The sequence below is a fragment of the Phyllobates terribilis genome, unplaced genomic scaffold, assembly GCF_046119375.1.
Source record: "Phyllobates terribilis strain yellow unplaced genomic scaffold, ASM4611937v1 Scaffold_2__4_contigs__length_985480577, whole genome shotgun sequence".
Classification (NCBI taxonomy): Eukaryota; Metazoa; Chordata; class Amphibia; order Anura; family Dendrobatidae; genus Phyllobates; species Phyllobates terribilis.
The window spans coordinates 532,009,297-532,028,925 of NW_027362762.1; the positions used below are offsets into that span (position 1 = coordinate 532,009,297).

The window sequence follows — 19,629 nt, forward strand, 5'->3', positions numbered from 1 at the left end:
CACTCCTAATGTAACTGTTTAAACTGAATTTATTGTATGTACATGTCTCTGCTTAATTGTAAAGTGCTGCAGAATATGTTGGCACTATATAAATAAAAATTATTATTATTGTTACTGTTGGATAAAATGTGTATTACGCGAGGGTCCTGCCACAGACACTTACACATGAACGGTGCCATGTGGGCCAAGCTGCAAAAAGGCAAATGTTCTGTGTCCCCAACAGTAGAAACAGTACCCATCCTCTCCTCACGCTGACTCGCCTCCTCCTCTTCCTCCACCTCCTCCTCTCCAGCCCATCTAGGCTGGACAGACATGAAGCTTGGGTTGGGTGTCCCCTCTGTAGCATTACGAGACCCCTCGGTAGCACAGAAAAACAAGTCCTCTCCCTCCTCATCTTCCTCCTCATCACCCAGTGTTGTCTCAGAATATTGGGTAGTATCACCCATTGGGAAATCTGGCTCCATACCAATATGCTGGGCACTCAAAGCTTCCTCTTTGAGATTATGCAGTGATTGTTTCAAGAGACACAGCAGCAGCATGGTTACGCTGATAATAGCCTGATCAACGCTCACAAGGTTGGTGCAGTACTCAAAGTTCTCAAGAACCTCACAAATGTCAGCGATCCACACCCACTCAACAGTTGTTATGTGCGGTGGCTGACTCTCAGTCTGACCGGCATGCTGAAGCTGGTATTCAGCTACTGCCCTCTGTTGCTCACTAATCCTCCCCAACATATGATAGGTGGAGTTCCACTGTATTGGCAGGTCGCAAATGAGTCGGTGACTTGGCAAATTCAACCGCTTTTGCAGCGCCGTAAAAGCAGAAAAAGCAGTAGAGGAATGGTGGAAATGGACACTAATACGGCGCACCTTCTCAAGTAGGTACGGCAAGTCACGGAAAGTTTTCAGAAATTTCTAAACAACTAGGTTCAGCACGTGAGCATGCCAGAAACGCGTCAGGTGTTTTTAAACCTCCCTGTTTTTAAATTGGTTGAATAAACTTTGGGATTTTTACCTGGTCGGTGTGCCGAATTTGAATCCTACCTTCTTCCTTCTCCATATGCACTGCTCCAATCTGGAGCTCTAGTTGCTTGAAATTGACTTGACTGTTTTTGAGTAGGGCTAGTCTTTCACCTGACAACACCATCACCAGATTCTGGAGCTGTCGGATGGGAATCTGACACCGACTCTTCATGGCTTGCAGTACAAACCTTCCTGCCGAACCGAATCCTCCACTTGCCACGGATACAGTCACAGTCATCGGTGGAGAGGGAAAACTCCCACCAAGGACAGCCTCTCCTGCTGGCCCAAAGCTTTGGAGTTTTTTAAACTTCTCCAGACAAAGGCCATTGGGATGTTCCACACAACGGCAGAGATTCCGCCATCCCTTCTCATGACTGAGTTCTGGCTTCTGCTCAACAAGCCAAACACAGTCGACCTTCATGGATTCTGTATGGGTAAGCTGCCTCTACAGCCTGGGGAACGGGTGGCCTTTGGAAGGACAGAGTCAGAAGTGATGGTTTACTCACACATTTCACCTGTCTGGTCTGCACCTGGAAGCTGGGAAGGGAAGATGTCACAGAAGATACAAGACTAGGCTTATCGAAGACCTTTTGGAAGGTCACCCGGAAGACCTGCAGTTTCAAGGTCATAGGATTCCCTTTGCCAAGTAGGACATTGGGAATCCCACCTGATCCGATTGGAAGAAAACTAATTGCCTAAAACTTCATTGTGCCGCATGCACTGTTCTTGGAATCCATGGCACTGCTTCGAATCCCCATAGTACCGTGGCAGATCAGACAGGACAGGCTCCACTCCAGAAGTTCAAGTTTCAGGTTGAATAGACACAGCCATAGGTACTGCGACTTGGGCTGGCACAGCTGACATCAGGGCTTTCAATCGGGCATCTAGTGTCTGCAGATGAAACTAAAATTTTTCCTGACTCTCACGCTGGTAGCTCAATTGCTGATACAGCTCCGAGCGCAGTACTGTACAGTACTACATAGCTACATGGCAAGACTCGGAAGAGATGGAGCGCTATTTGACTCTTGGAGAACAAATTTTCATAGAATAATTTGAGGACTCCATTTATAGAAGCCCTAAGTAGCAGAACAATAGAAATGCCAAACAAGTGACCCCCATTTTGGAAATTACACCCCTCTGGAAATTTATCTAAAGGTGTAGTGACTATTTTGACATCATGGGTGTTTTGAACAAACAGCAGCAATGCATGTTGTTGAGTGAAAATTGTAAATCTGCCATTGTAGTGCCCAGTACATTATAGTACCCATACGTTGTCTAGCTCGTGCTTCTGGAGATATGCACCCGTGAATCAGGCGAACTCTCATCGCTACAGAAATGCAAAACATGTGGATGCTAAATGTGACTTAGACACACTGGGGCTCAGGAGTAAGGGGGACATTTGGATTTGGGAGCACAGAATTCACTGGATTGCTTTCATTTGGGGGGGAAGGTGGGGAGCCATAGCACTTTTCCAGAGCCTTTGTGCTACCAGTCTACCAGTAATGTGGAAGCCCCCTATATTTCCATTGACAGATGACGGACCTGAGTGGGGACTTTTTGTGGATTAAGTTGAAACTTTTATTTGGAACATTTTACATAACATTTTGGATAATATTTATCTTGTGCTCTGCGCTGAGCCATTACATTGTGGTTCCATCTAAATCTCCAAATGACTTGATTCAAATGAAACACCCGGGGGATCCATTCACTATATTGAGGCAGCAGAGTTTCTCTGTACTCTGTATGGCTTCCGTTCAGCAGTGACCTTCTTTTTTAGACATACACAAAACTGAGGGTGACCGCACTTTTGTGAACACTTAACCCCTTCACAACCTTAGATGTATCCATATGTCATGGTTGGGAAGGTTTTCCCGATCTCGGACGCATGGATACGTCCTGGCAAAAATGCGGCACCGTGAACAGAGGCACAGTGGTAACATTAAGCTGCCTGCTGATTCTGACAGCAGGGCACCTGTGCTTTTCGCCACGGAGTGCTTCGCCAACCTACCTCCGCAATTCTGAGCAGCCAATCACAGCAATTTCAGTGTTTCAGGCTGGTGCTAGGCAACCACAGCATCATGATGATGTCCGATCCCACCAATTAGTGAGCAAAAATGCGGTCTGACCTCACAGTGACCACCCGGCATCGCCTCATTCCAGATTGGAGGTGTTGCAGAGCGGCCACAGTGTTGTTCTGCTGCAGATCTGCTGGCTGGGCCTTATGGTGCCAAAGACTGTTTGAAGCCTGTGTCATCACTATTGCTGCTGTTGTTGCTGAAAGAAGACGTTCCTGATCCGTTCTTGACTTGTTCCTGTCCCCTGCTTTTTCATAAACCACCCCAATCTCCCTCTCTCCTTTTCCTTCTTTCCCCTCTCCCTAACCCCTTCCCCAGCCTCCAAACGCTGATCAGTACTTGATCACCTATCAGTATTAGATTGCTCGTTTTTTGGCAGTTTTTTTCATGCGTACTGCAGCTGCTGACACACATCACTGATCAGCGTCTGTGCTCGCTTTTGACCAGGACCTTTTACCATGTCCATTTTTTCTCCCCTTCGCACCACCTCCGTGCATACATCCTGCAGCTACTGAGCCACTGATCAGTGATGCACATCACTGATAAGCATCTGTGCTCGCTTTTGGCAAGGACTTTTTTTTTTCCTGTCCATTTTTTTCCCCCTTTTTGCACCAAATCCTTGGATGCGTGCTACAGCCGCTGAACACTGATCAGTGACACACATCACTGATCAGCATCCGATTCTAGGTTGTTGTTTTTGTGACAAAAGAATCAAATAAAAAAAATAATTTTGATTAGTTGATAGGGCTAGATTAGGGACAGTAAAAATGTAATGTAGTAATCAAAGTCTACTACAGTATTTTTTACTCAATATAGTCAGGGATAGTGTCAGATAGTTGTGGGTGCTCAGTAAATTTTTTTACTGACTGTTTAGTAAGTTTGTTTTTTATTTTTACCAAATTTTTATATTATTTTTATTTTATTGTTATCTTTTTCTTTCTAGATTCTTTTCTTCTATTCTTTTTTTATCTTTCTTCCTTTCTTATGACTCGTCCAGGGGGATATGGGGGACTCGGTACCCGGGCCTTTTACCTTCTTTGTAGGATGTCACGGCAGTCGGCTCCCGGGCTCGTCCTCAGGGGTCACTCTTTAAAAGGGGGTGATGTTAACAGTTTGTCTAGTGACGCCACGTGTAGTACCCGGTAATGAGTACCGGCGCTGCTGCAGACCTCCGGGGGTGATGGGATGGCAGCTGGGATGTTTCTGCTCCCCACAGGCGGAGCGGGCCCCCGGGGCAGGGTTGATGGAAGGGGCGCAGGGCGCTGTAGTGAAAGAGGGATAATGGCGCAGCGGCAATAACTGACAGAGACAGTGGAGTGCAGTCATCCGAGTTTACTCACAGTTCTTTTTAGGTTCCTCGGGTACACTGTACAGGTTACCGCTTCCCGCGTCACGCTGCGTTCACCAAGCAGGGGTTCAGAAGTCCCTCCGGCAATTCGAGAATACTAATCGGGACCCCCTTTCTATATGTTCCTATCCTCAGCCGACTTTCCGTGCTGGGTCTCTCCCTCCTGCCCTGCGCCTCATAAACTGAGTCCCAAAATGGCGTCCTCGGATCCTTCAGGATCACCTAGAGTTCCCTGATCCTACATGGCTACCTTTCTTGGCTACTCGAATGCGAGTGTGGGAACTGCACCATAAAAGTCAGAAGCCTCCGGTTTCCTAGCCGAGACTTGAAGTGGCACGACTAGCCCAGGGACCGGTTCCCTTCTTGCGGCCTAGTCCCTCTGACACTTGACAGATTAGAGCATACGGGTGGCTTCCTGCTCCTTCCGTACCCCTGGGACCCCTTCAGTTGCCGGAGCCTTCCTCCTCTGCTCCCCTCCTCTTCTCTCCTCTGCTGGGCCTCATTCATTAGGCCCACTCTGGAGCAGAGCTCCTGCAGAGCACCTGCTCCTCTCACTAGCCACAGACCTCCACTTACTACTACTCCTCACTACCTAAGATGGATCCCCTTTTTATACTCCTAACAAAATGCTCCCCTAAACTGCTTCCTCCACCCACACCCACTACTTGGTTCCCCCTTACTCTGGTTCCCCCCTCTCCAGCCAGGGACAGGGCTCAGCAGAACACAGTGCATCTTGCCCTTCCAGCCCGCCTGGAGCAGTGTAGTGTGGGATGCAGGTGTTGGGGTCCCAGGCTGTACCCTTTCCTTACCAGAGAGTGAGGCACCACGGATGCAGTACCTCTGTGGCGACTGAACCTGCAGGTGAGCCACACTTATAAATAAAAAAAAGTTTACACCACTCACACACACAAATAAAATTTGGTTATTTTGCACACACACACACCACACACGTGAAAAAATGTTCTACTCGTCCCAATCACGATATTCAGTCGAGGAGGCATATGTCTTCCTTGCCTCCGACACTGACAGTGAGGGAGAGGATGCCACCTTCCTTTATTTTTCCTCCTCCACCACTTCCTCAAGTGATACTAAACTGCCACCAAGATGCCCCAGGATGGGCAAATGAGCCAGCACCCACCGTTGGTGACACCCATATGGACCTCAACTCCCAAAAATAATGAGCCACAGATTCCTGATTTTGTGGCGCAATCAGGAATCCAATTTGAAACTACCAGCCTCACAGAAATCGACCTTTTCAAAGTCTTTCTCTGATGATTTTATAAACCTCTTGTACTCCCAGCAATTTTTGGCCCAAAACCCCACTTCATCATTTTCTAATTGGACTCCCATAGATGCAGTGGAAATGATGAAGTTTTGAGGACTTGTTCTTCACATGGGGATAGTGAAGAAGCCAGAACTTTGGCAATATTGGAGTGCTGATGTTTTATATAAGACTCAAGTGTTTTGTATGGCTATGACCCATAAATGCTTTGAGGCCATCCACAAAGTTTTGCATTAAAACAATAAGGCACAGAGTCCTCCCCGAAATGAACCCAACTTTGACATACTTTTCAAAGTTCAGTCGTTCATTGATCACTTCAGCAAAAACAACAACAAGTTTGCTGAGGTGTGCATTCCCCAAAGAGACATCTGTGTGGATGAGTGCCTAATACATTTCAAGGGGAGATTCAAATTCCAACAATACCTACCCAGTGAGTGAGAGGGCCAGGTATGGAATTAAACTCTAAGCTGTGCAAAAGTACCTCAGGGTACACAGATTTAGGGTTTATGAAGGAAATGACACCTGGATTCAACCCCTTGAATGCCCCCTGTCCTGGGAGTGAGTGGGAAAATTGTGTGGAATTTGGTGCACCCACTGCTGGATCAAGGTTATCACCTCTACGTAGATAACGTTTATACCAGCATCCCACTTTTCAAGTCTCTCTCTGCCAGAGCTGCTGCGGGCTGCTTTGCCGTGCGCAAAAATCTCCCTAGGACACTAATTGGGCAGCTGTTCAGAAAGGCTGAGAGCAGAGCCCAATGTAACGACATGCTTTTGGATAAGTACAAGGGACAAGAGGGATGCCTTTTTCTTGACCATCATGACAGCACTCCCACCGTTGCATGAGGTACCTCTACACAGGTCTCCAAACCAGACTGTGTCCTGGGATACAATAAAAATATGAGGGAAGTTGATTTCTCTGAACAAGTCCTCCAGCCCTACAGTGTCATGCGGAAACCTAAGGTGTGGTACAAGAAGCCGGCAGTGCACATCATACAAATGGCAATGTATAATACTTTCGTGCTATCACAATGTGCAGGCCAGGCCGCTAAACTCCTTCAGTTCCAGGATGTAGTGATCAAGGTCCTAATATCTGGAAGTCAGGAAGGAACATGCCCCAGTACTTCTGGAACTGATGGTGCCAGAATCATACCAGGCCAACATTTCCCAGGTGAGGTCCCTCAAACCTCAAAGAAATGAAGGTCAGAAAAAAGGTGCCGAGTGGGTTACAGAAGGGGGATAAGAAAATACAGCACTTATCGATGCGATATCTGCCCCGACAAACCTGGCCTGTGTATAAAAGAATGCTTCAAACTGACACAACTCACATATGCCAACCTGATGCACTCTACACAACTTACGTATACCAACCTGATGCATGCTATACAACTCGCATATGCCAACCTGATGTACTCTATACTACTCACATATGCCAACCTAATGCACTCTACACAACTCACATATGCAAAGCTGATGCACTCTACACAACTTATGTATGCCAACCTGATTCACTCTACACAATTTATGAAAGCCATATAAAATTCACATACCAGGAAAACACTAGATCAATTCCAATATAGGGTCACCTGTGGGGGGGTTTCCACTGTTTAGGCACATCAAGAGGATCTCCAAATGCGACATGAGTTCCGCAGACCATTCCATCAAATTCTGCATTCCAAAACATCACTCCTTCCTTTCAGAGCCCTGCCATGCACCAAATCTGTAGCCCCCCCCCCACCCCCCCACTTGAGGTACCTACAATCCTTGTGAAAATGAAATAAATTGGGGCTAAAAACATTTATGTGGGAAAAATTAAATTTTTCATTTTCAGTTTGACGTTGTACAATTTTGTGAAGCACCTATGGATTCAATGTGCTCACTATATGTCTAGATAAGTACCAAAATGGGGACACTTGTGGAGGGTTTCCACTGTTTAGGCACATCTCTGGCTTTCCAAATGCGACATGACGCCTGCAGATCATTCCATCAAAGTCTGCGTTCCAAAACGTCACTGCTTCGTTTCCAAGCCCTGCCGTACACCTAATAAATAGTAGTTTTCCTCCAGATATGGGATATTGTACTAATGAGAAAATGCACAACAAATTTTGGGGTCCATTTTCTCCTGCTGCCTTTGTGAAAATAAACAATTTGGGGCTAAAACAACATTTTTGTTGGAAAAATGTGACTTGTTATTTTCATGACTCTACATAATAAACTTCTGTGAAACCCCTGGAGGTTCAAGGTGCGCACCACACATCTAGATAAATTCCTTGAGGGGTCTAGTTTCCAAAATGGTGTCATTTGTGGCGGCTTCCACTGTTTAGGCACATCAGGGGCTCTCCAAATGCGACATGGCCTCCACTCTCAATTCCAGCCAATTTTGCGTTCAAAAAGTCAAATGGTGCTCCTTCCCTTCCGAGCCCTACCGTGTGCCCAAACAGTAGTTTTCCCCAACATATGGGGTATCGGTGGAATTACACAACAAATTTTGGCATCCATTTCCTCCTGTTACCTTTGTGAAAATAAAAAAAATTGGGGCTAAATTAAAATATTTTTGAAAAAAAGGAAAATGTTTATTTTTTTTCTTCCACATTGCTTTAATTTCTGTGAAGCACCTGAAGGGTTAATAAACTTCTTGAACGTGGTTTTGAGGACTGTGAGGAGTGAAGTCTTTAAAATGTTAACACTTTTGGGTATTTTCTGTCATGTAGCCCCCCCCCCCCCTCCCCTACACCCCCAAAGTCACTTCAAATGTGATGTGGTCCCTAAAAAAAATGGTTTTGTAACTTTTGATGGAAAAACAATTAACATGTCTAACTTCTTTACAAAAAAATATTATGTTTAAAAAATGATGCAGATGTAAAGTAGACATGTGGTAAATGTTATTTATTAACTATTTTTGTGACATAACTCTCTGGTTTAAGGGCATAACAATTAAAAGTTTGAAAATTGTGAAATTTTCAAGATTTTTACCAAATTTCCAATATTTTTACAATTAAACAAAGATATATCAAACACATTTTACCATTTTACTATGAAGTACAATATGTCACGAAAAAACAATCTCAGAATTACTGGGATCCGTTGAAGCATTCCAGAGTTATTACCACATAAAGTGACACTGGTCAGAATTGTAAAATTAAATTAAAAAGACACTGCTGAATCGTAGGCCAGATGGAGTCCAAAATGTCTTGATTAGCCTCATTATATGGAATCTTCAATCGAGGGGTCCGTTTGAATCATGTAATTTAAAGATTTACACGAAAACCCGATGTGGGCACTCAGTATAGAGCGCAGCATAAATGTGAGCTAAGCATTACTGCAATCTTTGGGAGGCAGAATAAACAAATCAACAGCAGATTGGTTTAATTTATCTTTTACGCCGTTTCTCCTGCAGTAAAAGTGATAAGGTAGCTTTATTCTTCGGGTCGGTGTGATTACAGCGCTACCAGATTTATATCAGTTTTGCTACTATCACACACAAAAAAATTATTTTTTTTTACTGAAAAAAAGTTTTTGTATCCCCATATTTTGAGAGCTATAATTTTTTCTATGTTTATGCCGACAGACTCATTTGAGGTCTTGTATTTTATGGAATGAGCTGACATTTTTTATTGGTACATTTACAGGCACATAATATTTTGTGATCGCTTTCTATTCTGATTTTTGGGTGGAGAATTACCAAAAACCAGAAATTCAGGAATTGTTTGTTTTGTTTTTTATGCCATTTATCGTGTGGTAAAAGTGATAAGACAGCTTTATTCTTCGAGTCGGCATGATTATAGCGATACCACATTTATATAAATTTTGTGTTTTGCTGCTTTTACACAATAAAAAAAATTGACAGAAGAAAGAATTGTTTTTGCATAGCTATATTCTGAGAGCTATAGCCTTTTCATTTCTCCCCTGATGGAGCTGTGTGGTGGCTTGTTTTTTAGTAGGAAAAGATGGCATTTTCAGCTATACCATTTTTATTTACATTTAACTTTTCAGTCACATTTTATTCCATTTTTTGTTCAGCGGTATGATGAAAAGGCTTTGCTTTTTGCCACATTTTTTATTTAATTTTTTTACAGTGTTCACTGAAGGGCTTAACTAGTTTGACAGTCATTTTTTTTCAACTTTTTTACTTATTCTCTCTATGGGACTTTAAATTTTATTACTTTGTTCACTGGTATAATGCATTGCAATACACATGTACTGCAATGCATTATAGCGGTCATTGTTACACTGATAAAACACCTTTTAGACCATGATCCTGGCATAGTCTAAAAGGACACTACAGCTGACATATCAGGAGGTCCTTATTTGATCTCCTGCTATCATGGCATCCATCAGGCCCCCATGATTACGTCGCAGGGGGGTCAATTGGGTGGAAAAGGAAGCCTCCTCCCTCTCCTAGCCTTCTAAATCCTGTGATCAATAGCATTTAGAGGGTTAAACAGCCAGGGCGGTGCAGGAACCTCCCCTGGCTGGGAGAGCCGGAGCTTGGCTATTACTTATGCCGAGCTCCCAGTGGCATTCATGCGAGTAAGGCTGTGTGGCCACGATGCATTTTTTAAGCGTTTCCGCAGAGGCAATTCCGCTGCAGAAACGCTTAAAAAACGCTTGGTAGAAGGCCTGCCATGTTCCCCAATGATAATCCGCATGTGCTGTGCACATGCTGCGGAAATTTCCACTGCGGATTATCATTGTGGAAAAATACGCAGCACTACCAATTATTTTGCGGAAGCGCGGCATTTTCGCCGCCATGGACTTGCATTGAAACACATGGAATCTGCATCACTGGATCTGTACATGCGGATTCCATGCGTTTCAATGTGCGGATGGTACCAGGATTTGGAGAAGAGGAGACTATAAAAAAAAGAATAAAATATACATTATACTTATCGTCTGATGGCCCCCGGTGTCCTTGTCCTGGCTTGCCGGCAGCTCGCGGTAGACTAAAAGGACCTGCGGTGACGTCATTTAGTCATGTGACGGGTCACTGACCACTGACGCGTGACTCATCACATGACTAAATGACGTCATGGCAGGTCCTTTTAGTCTACCGCGAGCTGCCGGCAAGCCAAGACAAGGACACCAGGGGCCATCAGAAGGTAAGTATAATATTTATTTTTTATTTTTTACCATTCTTTCGGTCACACTATATAAATCCATGCCGTTTGCAAGTCAATTCTATGATCGGATCATGCTCACCCATACAAGTCTATGGGTGCGCATGACACATCGGACTGCATTCGGATGTCATCCAAGTGCAGTCTGACATCCACAGACTCAGAAATAACGCAGAATGGAGAACATGAATAAATTAAATTCTCTATCTTCTCCGCACCTGTGATACAATTCTCCCATGCGAGAGTTTGATCCTAGGGACATTAGTATAATCGGCCCGATTTTCTCACATGAGTGAATCCACGGCCGTGTGAACCCCACCCTTAGGCTCATCATACAGCCAAAGACACTGATTTTCTGGTTTGAGTGGAAGCATCCCCCCCCCTTTTCCCCCTAACTACAACAATCATATTCTATTTCTGGGACCTGAATCCAACCAAATGCAAATACTCCCCGGTTGCTTGGAGAAAATCATTAACTTGTTACAATGGTGCTTGTCAAGGGGATGGGATACAGTCTATTAGCAATCAGTGCTTGAAGTGATGTGGATATTATGAAATATCTGAGCCATATGCCTTAATATTAGAAGTTAGGGTTACTTCCTATATATGAAATACATTTTTTGATAAACTAGTCTAGTTATTTTTATTATGTTTTCTATTTTGTTTATTTATTTGATTTAAAATACATTTTCTGTGCAGGTACGGACTCTGATGAAGGATACGAGCAAATAGATGAACAAATGCGTCATTTGAACATATTGCCCAAAATGAATCAGTGGCAATGATACCCAAAGTCTCATTGGAAATCCTTTTGGGGAAATCAGAAGAAATGATTCTAATGGCAAACCCTTTCCACAGAGGACTTGTATTTCAACTTGTCATTGCATCATAGCTGTTGTTATCATTGCATAAAAAGGTGATAGAATAAATAAGGTCAAATCAATTACTTGTAAATAAATACTATAATAAATAGATCCATCTAGGAAATGACTGTTTCCAAAGTTTGTACCAATTGAGGTTGCTTTTGCTAGAATATCCTTTGCTACTCTGGTGAGAATTTATATAGTATATAATTATCCATTAAGCACAATCATTGCAAAATGTCATTGTTTATCTTACAATATAGCTCCTAATTCTGGGCATTTTCAGTGCTTACAAGATAGACAGCAGCAGTGGTGGGTCTTTTGGGCAACATGCTCTAAATGAAAGGGAAAACAATGTTAAAGGGTTATTCCCAAAATCAGAATTATTCCCAAAATCACAATGTGATCTTGTACACATATTTATTTTATTATAATATAACACATTTTTAAATCTGCCTTATTTTGCACACATCACCCCCAAAGGATGCCTCTCCTGTCCTAATGTAGTTCCACTACTCCTTGTCGATCATGTGCAGTATGTGCAGTCTCTGTCAGCTTTTGTCCTGCCAGTGTTCGGACTTGTGAGATATGATATTATGGAAAAGGGGCGGTGCCTCCCACTTTACAGTGCAGAGCTCATACCACGAAGTAACAGTGTTACTGTGTGCTGGAAACTAAAAGGAGTGATAACATGTAGGATGGGGCTATATACAGGGGCTGAAAGGAGTGATATACTGCAGGATGGGTCTGTATATGGGGCTGAAAGTTGTGACAAAGCAGTATAGGCCTGTGTATACAGGGGTTAAAAGGATAGATATACTGCAGAATGAGGCTGAAGCAAAGGGGTTTAAAGAAGTTATATACAGTACTGCAGGATGGGCATGTACATAGAGGTGCTGAGAGGAGAGATATACTGTAAGATAGGACTGCGTCTAGTGAGGCTGAAAGCAGGAATATGCTGCACAATGGGTCTGTGTATAGGAGGCTGAAAGAAATTATACTCTGCAGGCTGGGACTGTGTATAGAAGCAGCTGAAATGTGTGATGTACTGCAGATTTGGACTGTATTTACAGGGGTATGAATAGAGTAGAACTATATGTTGCCTGTTGATAAGAGATCACTGATACTCCGAATGCTAATATGTTGATGCATATGACAGCAGATTATCCTCTGTCATATGCATTAACAGAACAGCATTTGCAGTTTAACATCTCTGATCTATCTACAGCAGGCATCTAACACTGCCTAGAAATTACAAACTCCATTGTTCAAGATTGCAGGAGAGTTGAGCTGTGCTATAAACCAGCTAACAATGCTGTAAAACCAAACAGGCAGTTCTATTGATATAGATGGCAGAAGACAAAATTGATTAGGCATAGTACTGTACAGAAGGAAAGAGTGCAGAGAAGCAAAAATTAAATTATACACATAGATTAGCTTAATGATAACTCAGTGATGTTATCAGTTATGTTGGACATTGTCTGCATATTAACAATAATTATGCATTTACTGTGCTTTGTGAAAAATAATTACTAACCCTTTAATATCTCAAGAATAGCTTAAAATTTTGCTATACTGTAAATGGCAAAAGTGCTTGTTTTTAATCACTGTACTGTTGAAGAATAGATTAATGAACACCAGTGTTACTATCATGCACGGACACAGCAGAAGTGTTAGGTGTGTCTATTAGAACACCTCATTAAATAAAAAGAAGAAAAAACGTCAGTGTGTAATAACATATACCTTCTGTGCATAAGTCTAGATCAAGATAAAGAGCAATCTGCAAAGTTTAGCAAATGATGTTAAACTGCTATCCAAATAAAACTCTGTTTATGCAAAGATGTGCATAATAGAGCAAGCTAATAAATGTAATCACTAACCTCTACTAAGACAACAATCTAAAATATAACGGGGGGTGTCCTTCTGTCCGAAGCCGGTATAGACTGCGCCTGCATAGTGTGGCCAGAGTCAGAAGGACACATCTAGTGTTAATAGATCGGGAAGAGGACAAGGCTGGAGGAGGAGTGTGCACCGGAGATCGTGGTATGCATAGGCGCTGACCGCATACAGCGATCTCCGGCACTATGAGGACATATTGTGATCTCTGGCAAGGCTGGTGGAGGAGTGTGGTGCCAGAGCCAGTGCCTGCGCATAGCGCAATCTCTGACGTCATTTTATTAAAGGCAAATTTTCACACAGTATCTCCAATAAAATGGCACTTTATAGAACGCTATGCTCACGCGCTGACTCCGGCGCCATTTTATTTAAATATTTAAAGGCAGACAACACGCTGCAGGGCAGCAGGGGAAAAGTGGGTAGGAGTGTTTTTTAAATGTATGTATGTATGTATGGAACAACAGCCGCACAGGCAAGATGGGGAGCATATAATAGGATGGGGAACCATATAATAGAATGGGGAAGCGGGGAAGCAGACACCAGGATAAGGGAGTATATACCATGATGGGGGACAAGGATGGGGGAGCATATAATAGGTTGGGGGAGCATATACCATGATGGGGGAGCATATTCCAGGATGGGGGGCCAGGATGGGGGAGCATATAAAAGGATGGGGGACCAGGATGGTGGAGCATATACCAGGATGGGGGATCAGAATGGGGGAGCATATAATAGGATGGGGGACCAGGATGGGTGAGCATATAATAGGATGGTGGACCAGGATGGGGGAGCATATACCTGGCTGGTGAAGCATATACCAGGCTGGGGGAGCATATACTAGAAAGGGGGAGCATGTACCAGGGCTGGGGGAGCATGTACCAGGCTGGGGAAGCATGTATCAGGCTGGGGGAGCATGCATCAGGCTGGGGGGCATATACCAGGACTAGCTATTGAACCCGTTCTACGCCCGGGTGACGAGTATTTTTATGGGTACATTTTTGTGCTATGTTAAGGGAAACCTGTCACCAAAAATAACGTTATTAACCTGAAGGTATTCTGATAATCTGCAGGTTAATAACATTATTATGCTGTCCGGCGCCTGCATGCATTCAGCGGGGAGAAAATTAACTTTATTCTCCCTGGCTGCAGTTTTAGTCATGGGGCCGGGGGCGGCGCCAATTCAGTCTTTGCTCTGAGAATATAGAGCGGCCACTGTGACTGCACCCCCCGACCCTGACTGACAGCCGGCCTCAATGTAGAGCTAGTGTCAGTCAGTGCCGATGCTGTATTCTCAGAGCGGTGACTGAACCAGCACCGCCCCTGCCTACATGACGGAAACCGAATTCTGGTGGGGAGAATAAAGTTCTTTTTCTCTCTGCTGCATTTGACTGCGTGCAGGCACTGGGCAGCATAATAACGCTGTTAACCTGCAGATTAACCTCATATCTGCAGGTTAATACCGTTATTTCTGGTGACAGATTCCCTTTCATTTTGTAATACAACACTAAAATGGCACCGGAATCAGTTAGTGCACATACCGCTCTATCTGGCACCATTTTTTTTAAGACACTGTCTGCAAATTCGCATATAAAGTCTCTTCAATAATATGGCGCCGGATAGCACGGTATGTGCACGGGCTGACTCTGGCACCATTTTATTGAAGTAATGTACTGCAGCGTCAACATAGCAGTGCGCATGCACTGCCCCTCGCCATTATCCCTATGGCCGACACGTGCACGCTGCTATGTTGACATTATAGTACATTACTTCAATAAAATGGCGCCGGAGGCAGCTTATGCGCATACCCCTATTTCCGCCGCCATTTTATTGAAGACACTGTATTTGCAAATTCACTGACACAGTGTCTTAAAAAAATGGTGCCAGAAATGTACAATCAAAATGCTCACCACCCGGGCATAGAACGGGTTCAATAGCTAGTAGTGTATATACAATTACAGCATATTTCAGTTAGTGCAACTTGAACAGTAGTTTTATGGTTTGTAATCCTTGGCAAGCAGGTCTCCTCTTCTTGGATTGAGGGATTTAGGAGGGAAGGTATTATTACTTTTTGAAACGCGTTAGGAAGTAGTTTGATCTATTTAGACTTCCGTAGCTGCGATTGACTTCATAGAGCTGCTACCAGTTGGAGTTCTCTAAGTACATTGCACTCACACCAAGAGTTAGAAACCTGCTTGCCAAGAACAACGAATCAAGGATAATACAATTGTTATGGTAAATATTTTATTATATTTGATTATCATTTAGGCAATTTACATACAGTGGCATGTAAAAGTTTGGTCACCCCTGGCCAAATTACTGTTATTGTGAACAGTTAAGCAAGTTGAAGATTAAATGATCTCTAAAGGGCCTTAATTTTAAGAAGACACATTTCCTTTGTATTTTAGACAAAACTAAATATATTTTTTAATCTTTTACATTTTAAAAATTGCAAATAGGAAAATGGGCAGAATGCACAAGTTTGGCACCCTGCATGGTTAGTACCTAGTAACACCCCATTTTTAAAGTATCACAGCTTGTAAATGCTTTTTGCAGCCGGATGAGTCTTTCAATTCTTGTTTGAGGGCTTTTCATCCATTCTTCTTTGGAAAATTCTTCCAGTTCTGTGAGATTCCTGGGTCGTCTTGCATGCACTGCTATTTCGAGGACTAGCCACAGATTTTCAATGATGTTCAGATCAGAGAACTGTGAGGGCCATTGTAAAACCTTCAGCTTGTGCCTTTTTTAGTCTATTGTGGATTTTGATGTGTATTTAGGATCTATTTGCAGAAGCCATCCTATTTTCAACTTCACCTTTTTTACAGATGGTGTTATGTTTGCGTCAAGAATTTATTGAAATTTCATTGCATCCAATCTTCCCTCTACCAGTGAAATGTTCCCAGTGCTATTGGCTGAAACAACCCTAAAGCATGATTGACCTACCCCCATGCTTAATGGTTGGCGAGATGTTCTTTTCCTGAAATTCTGTGCCCTTTTTTCTTCACATATACAGTACCTTTGATCATTGTGGCCAAATAGTCCTATTTTAACCTCATCAGTCCACAAGACTTGTTTCCAAAATGCATCAGCCTTGTTTAGACGTTCTTTTGCAAACTTCTGAAGCTGAATTTTATGGTGAGGATGCAGGAGAGGTTTTCTTCTCATGACTCTTCCATGAAGGCCATATTTATGCAGGTGTCTCTGAACAGTAGAACAATGTACCACAACTCCAGAGTCTACTAAATCTTTCTGAAGGTCCTTTCGTCTCTATGAAATTTTGCTTGGTCTTCCAGACGTTATCTTGACCTCTACTGTTCCTGTAAACTGTCATTTCTTAATTACATTTCAAACTGAGGAAAAGGCAACTTGAAAACGCTTTCCTATCTACTTATAGCCTTCTCCTGCTTTGTGAACAAGCCATAATCCTAACAGGCTAATTAAGGTCTGAAACCTTGGTCTAAGTTATCTGAGCACTCAAATCTCCAAGGGTGCCCAAACTTTTGCATTGACCCATTTTCCTTTTTGTAGTTTTTAAAGTATAAAAAATGACAATATATTTTTTTTTGCCTAAAATCCAAAGGAAATGTGTCATCTTTAACTTTAGGCCTTTTAGAGATCATTTCATCTTCAACTTGCTAAACTGTTCACAATAACAGTAATTTTGACCAGGGGACCAAAACTTTTACATGCCACTATGTGATAAATGGCACCAGGGAGACCCTGCAGAATCCCACCGCTGCCACCACTTGTGAATGATCCACACTTCGCCACTCGCCTGACGTCACAATTACATCAGACGGATCACATGAAATGGATCTGCACTTTGCACCAACATGACGTTCCGCACCCCCTCGTGGACTCGTAAAGTCCGATTGGTACCTTTATACACAGACACCCTTTGTGCACATGGGTACAGGTAGGCACTGGGAGTGAGAAGACGTGGTCAACTCAGTCACTGACGTAGCACCACACTCACTCACACCCCTGACTGGCTGAGAGGCCACTTCACTAGCTCCAGTGAAGCAGATACTTGTCGACCTGGTAGAGCTGCCACCAGTTTTTATTAGATATAATTCCTGCTCCCCCCTTTAGAGGGTGCTAGGGGACAGCACCACCAGGTGTTCCCCCGCCTGCCCGTCCGCAACTTCCCCTAGTCGGGATAAGCCGTCGACATTGCCATGGTCACGGTCCTTTTTGTGGCAAATGGCAAAGTGGTACTGCTGGAGCATGGAGCATACGGTGTGTAACCAGATGAGAGGATTGTGGTCTGTTTCCACGGTGAATTGGCATCCATACAAGTATGGCTGCAGACGCTGCAGAGCCCACACAATTGCCAGACATTCCTTCTACATCGTGGAATAGGCCACCTCCCTCGGCAGGGGCTTCCGGCTCAGGTACAAAACAGGGTGTTCATGGCCCATAGTGTCGACCTGGCTGAGCACAGCACCGATGCCAAAGTCACTGGCATCGGTCTGCACTACAAACGGCCGCGTAAAGTCGGCTACCTGTAGTACCGGGGAGCTAGAAAGGGTGGTCTTCAGCGTCCGGAAGGCCATCTCACAGTCGTTTGTCCAATTGACTGCAGAGGGCAGCTTCTTCTTGGTGAGGTCTGTCAGGGGCTTTGCCCGGCTACTATAGTGAGGGACGAAACTCCTATAATACCCGGCGGTGCCCAGGAAGGACGTTACCTGTTTCTTTGTCCTAGGGGTGGGCCAGGATGCGATGGCATCCACCTTCCGGGCTCTGGCTTTAGAGCTCCCCACCTACCCGGTGTCCCAGGTAGTGGACCTCACTCATACCCAGCTGGCACTTTTCTGGCTTAATGGTCAAGTCTGCCCGTTGGATCCGCCCGAGCACCTGCGCCAGATGCTTCAGGTGATCCTCCCAGGTGGGACTGAAGATGGCAGTGCCGTCCAGGTACACGACCACGTACCCTTCGAGTCCCTTGAGCAGTGTGTTGACCATCCGTTAAAAAGTGGCAGGGGCATTCTTCATGCTGAATGGCATCACCGTGGACTCGTACAGTCCGAATGGGGTGATAAAGGCAGAGCGTTCCCATGCATTGGGGGTTAGGGAAATCTGCCAATAACCCCGGCTCAGATCCATGATGGTCAGGTACTTGGCCCCGGTGACCGTGACAGCATTGAGCCCCCTGTAGTCCATGCAGAACCGGGTTGTCCGGTCCTTCTTTAGAACGAGGACCACAGGTGAGGCCCAAGCGCTTCTGGATGGTTGGATGACCCCCAGCTTCAGTATCTCGTCAATCTCCTGGCGCATGTGCTGCTGTACCTCCAGGGAGACCCAATATGCTGAATGCCGGATTGTCGGTGACTCTCCCTCTTCTGGCAGGTTGCGCATAGGGAGGTCGCAGGCCTCCCGTTCATGATGTTGATGGTTGATTCATTTATTCCACAACTCACAAGACGTTTCAGCCTGTCCAAGGCTTTTTCCAATTGTCAACCATCAACACGTGAGTGCCGGGATTTGCTTTTCCTAGAAACATTGTTTTCCACGTGCACCACCCTAGCTATATGGAGTGCCGACTATATTCTCTTGATCCCGTTCATGATGGGCCTTCATAATGTTTACGTGGAAGGCCTTCTGCCTTCCTCGGGCATGGTCCAGGGTGGCCAGGTACGTTACAGCATTGAGCTGCTAGTGCACTAGGTATGGGCCTTCCCAGGCTGCCTGAAGCTTGTCCTGGTGTACAGGGACCAGTACCCACACCTTTTGATCCACCTGGTAGGTCCTCACACAAGCATTCTGGTTGTACCATCGCTTCTGGTCGGCCTGGGCTCATGCCATATTATCGTGCACCAGCTGCACCAAGGCCTACATTTTGTCATGGAAGCGCATGACATATTCGATGACCGACATTCCAGGGGTGGCTAAGTCCATTTCCCAGACCTCCTTCACCAAAGCCAGGGGGCCCAGTGCACGCCGGCCATACAGGAGCTCAAAGGGGGAGAACCCCGTTGAGGCCTAGAACCTTCCGCTAGTCAAATAGCAGGTGTGAGAGGTACCGCTCC

The 19,629-nt window shown here is 44.4% G+C and overlaps 1 protein-coding gene across 1 annotated transcript in view; it reads left to right on the plus strand.

Moving 5' to 3' along the window:
• THEMIS2 (thymocyte selection associated family member 2) overlaps positions 1-13,009 on the plus strand; it is a 226,625-nt gene extending 213,616 nt beyond the window's left edge. Inside the window, exon 6 of the mRNA XM_073666154.1 lies at positions 11,544-13,009. Within this exon, the coding sequence (XP_073522255.1) occupies positions 11,544-11,629 (86 nt within the window). The 3' untranslated portion in view covers positions 11,630-13,009. The remainder of the gene's footprint in view (positions 1-11,543) is intronic.
• Positions 13,010-19,629: the final 6,620 nt, after the last annotated feature.